Source organism: Amborella trichopoda, chromosome 3 (genome assembly GCF_054954075.1).
Source record: "Amborella trichopoda isolate Santa Cruz 75 chromosome 3, AtrichopodaSantaCruz75HAP2 v2.0, whole genome shotgun sequence".
NCBI lineage: Eukaryota > Viridiplantae > Streptophyta > Magnoliopsida > Amborellales > Amborellaceae > Amborella > Amborella trichopoda.
Window position 1 is genome coordinate 38,804,963 of NC_142338.1, and position 4,114 is coordinate 38,809,076.

At 37.1% G+C, this 4,114-nt stretch overlaps 1 protein-coding gene across 1 annotated transcript; it reads right to left on the minus strand.

Moving 5' to 3' along the window:
• Positions 1 to 3,460, minus strand: MAN7 (Glycosyl hydrolase superfamily protein). The gene is made up of 5 exons (XM_011625285.3): positions 2,819 to 3,460; positions 2,482 to 2,676; positions 2,069 to 2,191; positions 1,416 to 1,618; positions 1 to 670 (listed from the first exon to the last, which is right to left on the minus strand). The coding sequence occupies exons 1-5, from the start codon at positions 3,218 to 3,220 to the stop codon at positions 214 to 216; spliced, it is 1,380 nt and encodes a 459-aa protein (XP_011623587.2). The 5' UTR covers positions 3,221 to 3,460; the 3' UTR covers positions 1 to 213.
• Between the last annotated feature and the right edge of the window lie 654 nt (positions 3,461 to 4,114).

The window sequence follows — 4,114 nt, forward strand, 5'->3', positions numbered from 1 at the left end:
TAAACTCAAATCTCCTTTAAATATCTTAATTATAGTGTAAAGTTCACCTTCTAACCTTTTCTCCTGGATGAACAATATTCATCGCAAAGAGAAACCCAGACACATTAAAACCTTTTCCAAATCACACCACAACACCTTAGAAACCAACCCGTAGATGCCCAAACCCCACCATCTGCTAATTATGTCAGTGCCCAACATCTTTATCTTTCGGTTTCAGTTTCCACTATTCTTTCCCCTAGTTCTAGCCAGCCATTGAGCTCTTCTAATGGATCTGGCCCTTTTCAATTTCTCAATGTTCCTCCACCTCGCAAACAACCTACTAAGGTATGTGAGCTTATGGGATTGCTGGGTAATTATATTTACAGTTGAGGGGTTCTGAGTGAGAACAATTTCATAACCATCACGATACGAGTCCATTCCTTCTGCTAAGAGCTGCCAAAATAAACCCCCAACTGTTGCTCCTCCTCTTCTGGCTGATGCATATATGCTATTGTAAACTGTGTTGAATAACATGTCTCGTTGATACTCGTTGAAACCTGGATCTTTCCAAGAATTTCCGAATTCGGCAAGAAGCAATGGCTTTCTCAGGATGGTTTCTGCGTCTTGGATGTGGGTGTTAAGCCAGCTTCCCAAAAAAGAAAGTTGGGTTTCATAATTTGACCCTGATAGCCTGTTCACATAGAAAACCTAGTCAGGAAAGTAATGAGAAATGAATTTTGTTTGTGGAGAATCATTATTAAAGGAGTGAAGTTGGAATGATTATTCATGAACACCTGATCGCAGAATTGGAAACATGTAAAAGCCATCTGAACAACCTAGATTAATTTTGAGCAAGCTTGGGTTTGAATTGAAGAATCAAATGGCTGGTTTAAGGTTTGATCAATCCTACAAGTGTACGAATTAGGGAATCGATGAAAATCTGAACAACGTAGATTCATTTTGAGCAAGCTTGGGTTTGAATTGAAGAATCAAATAGCTGGTTTAAGGATTGGTCAATCCTACAAGTGTACGAATTAGGAAATCGATGAAAACAAAACACCCTGAGGCAAATAGACAAGATTAAGAGTGAACGATAAGAGCAATGAGTACTTCTGCCATATTGTTCAGTATGCTAGAAATAGCTTCACCGTCTGTTGCCAACAAAGGATGGCTGAGGTGCATCTTTCATCTTCATAATTTTATCAATCTCTGCTTGAGCAGATGAGCAGCTTGCATCAGCCACCCATTGTCGACAATTGACGGCTGATGTTGATTGTGGCATACTGATAATATACTATTCAAGCCTAAAAGCAATTGCATCAAGTTCAAGAAATTAATGCCAATTTTCTTAACAAGGAAAAGAAAGGTCTACTTGAGTGATTAGGCTTTCCTTTTGGAATCTGGAGAAAATTAGAGAGTTTTTTTTTTGTTTTTACCATTGATCAGGGTATGAATGAACAGTAGCAAAATCAATGCCCCATATCTGATTGTTTGCAATGAAATCTGTTCCCACTTGGAACCCTGGGTTAAATTGCTGCTTCTGAGGAGACGATTCTCCATAAAATCCTTCCAGACCAGCCTCTAGTAAGTGATTGGAGTCTATGGATTTAACATACGCCGCCATTTCTGTGATCCATGCCTGCGGATTAAATCATGTTATAAGAGAAAAACAGAAACTGATTTAACCTACTGCTTTCACATGCAGATATAGCATCTTTTGTATATTTACTCAGTTTTCTTTTGTATATTTACTCTTGAAAAACTGATTTTCCTGAAAGACAGTCTTCAACCAATGAATTTTTGGTATCTTATTCTTAACAGATACAAATGCCTCAAACTAAACTGAGGAGGCTGAGCACTCCTACATATGGCCAACAATTAAAAAATAAAGGTTCCAACCTTTGGGAAATTGCAGTATGGAGCCTCCTACCTTCCTAATGATCAATACAACCCCAATAGAATCCGGTGTGCATCCAATCTCAACTAGTGACCAAAATCTTGGACTTATTTAAAAAGAAAAAAAGAGTAAATATAGGAAAAGATGGAAACGAAGGATTAGGGATGAATGGATATGGAGAGTTTTCCTGACCTGTATGGTCTTGCCAGAGATATCACTTAGACACCTAGCTTCATTCATGAGCTCCCATGCTAAAATGGTTGGGTCATCCTTGTAAGCAATTCCTGTCATGCTGTTCCTCCTTGTAAGAATTGTCTGGAATGTAAACATTTTAAGTAAATAATCAAGATTCAAGCGCATCAATGGTGAAAACAAGAAACATAATGTGCCACTCAGTGAGACTGGAAAACCTCAGAATAGAGGAACAACAAAATAATCCTTACCCCCCCCCCAACACACACATACACAAACCATACGAAGGCTAGCCATTTATAGAAAATACGGATATAACACAAGACAAGAGTCCAACAAAATAAACAGAACCTGTGGATGCTGTTACGCTACTGCAAAAACTAGTATTTAGCATTAAAGAAATCAATACAGACCTTAACATGGTTTTTATAGTATCTGTTAACTACAGGATTCACAAAGAAGGTATCATCTGACTCCAAGTTCTGCCCCTGATTCCTGGCCCACTGTACATATTGTTTCTTCCCTCCAAAGCTATCATAGTTGTTAGCCAAGCTGAATATCAGCCTAATTCCATGCCTTCTGGCCTCATAAATCACAAAGTCCAATCCCTATAATCACATAAACCCACCCATTTCCCACATCAATCTTAAAAGATAAACAATAAAAACCAGAACAAAATAGTGAAACACATATACAGTTTACAGAGAGACAGAGACACAGAGAGAGAGAGAAAGAGAGAGAGAATTATGCCTGAAACATCTGTTCATTGTAAACACCAGGTGAGTACTGCAATGCTCCATACCCACCATCACTGAAAGCCCAAGATCTTGCAATTGTGAGGCCATGGGCTGAAGCTTGTTGAAATGCAGAGGTAACTTTACTTCTCTGGGATGGGTCTGAGGCCATGTACATTAACCAGTAAGCATTAAAGCCATTAGCATAGAAAGGAGATCCATTTAATATGAAATGTGTTCCTCTGGTTCTCACAAAGCTCTCTTGAGCTCTAACATGAAACCCATTCCTTCCCACAGAGAGTAGAGCAATGCAGAACAGAAACAGAAGCTTCATTTCTGTGTGAAAGAGAGAGAGGGAGAGAGGGTTCTTGAATGTGAATGAGATTGCTGGATTTAAATGAGTTCGTGGTTTTACCATAGGGGCAGTTAGTAATCTTTCCTTTGTTATAATTTTTGTCTATCATAATTGGTTTTTTACAATATTTTATCCCAAATACCAATTATTTTCTAATTCCAACGAACACCACTTGAAATTATAAGATCCAACCTGTCAGGTACGTTTTTAAGGTTTTCTCGCTATTTGCAGAGTTATCGACATAAATGTCATGAAGTAATTATTATAAAAGGTAAAGACTTCCGGTTATTAAAAAAAGGTGGGATTTATGAGATTGTATACTATGATATATTTATCTTTATTATAAGGAGGTCACAATTGCTACAACCCATTAGATGTAAATTTGATAGCTTGGAGAGTGTCATAAAGTTTAAAAAATTCTTTTTTGAACTTCGAGTTTATTCAATGACACACTCACATCCACCTGATTTAAAATCTGACGGATAAAAGTGATTGTGACTCTTTTGTATTAAAAGTAAATGATATCTTTGAATATTTTTTTGAAATTGTTTAAAGATTTGGACTAGTCTACACATCTATTTACGAGGTGCCCAATCCAAGGAGGGCTTGAGAATTTCCACCATAGTAAACATGAATATAAAAAATAAAAATTAATATCTTTATTTATTTATTTTTAGAAGCGTCCATTGTAGATTTTGGTGGGAGTACCATTTTTCCACATCCAGGATGCTTGATGAGGCAGAACGGCATATGTGAAACTGCATCCTTTCCTTTTATCAAAGGGTGCCCAAAATATACAAAAGGATATAGTATTTAATATTTTCTTTATCTCTGTCCTTTCATTAAAATTCAATATCATAATGGCTCCATATTATTGGAGGAAAGTTTTCAAATTTGCCCCTCCAAGACCAAAGTAGTTCATATACACACCTATGGTGATTTCTCAGTCCAAACTCT

Excerpts from the sequence above, each read along its gene's own strand:
- MAN7 (XM_011625285.3), bottom strand. The coding sequence starts at position 3,220 with ATGGTAAAACCACGAACTCATTTAAATCCAGCAATCTCATTCACATTC. Across the intron at positions 2,192-2,481 it reads ACTATAAAAACCATGTTAAG|ACAATTCTTACAAGGAGGAA; the intron begins GTCTGTATTGAT and ends TTTACATTCCAG. Across the intron at positions 1,619-2,068 it reads TCTCTGGCAAGACCATACAG|GCATGGATCACAGAAATGGC; the intron begins GTCAGGAAAACT and ends TTTAATCCGCAG.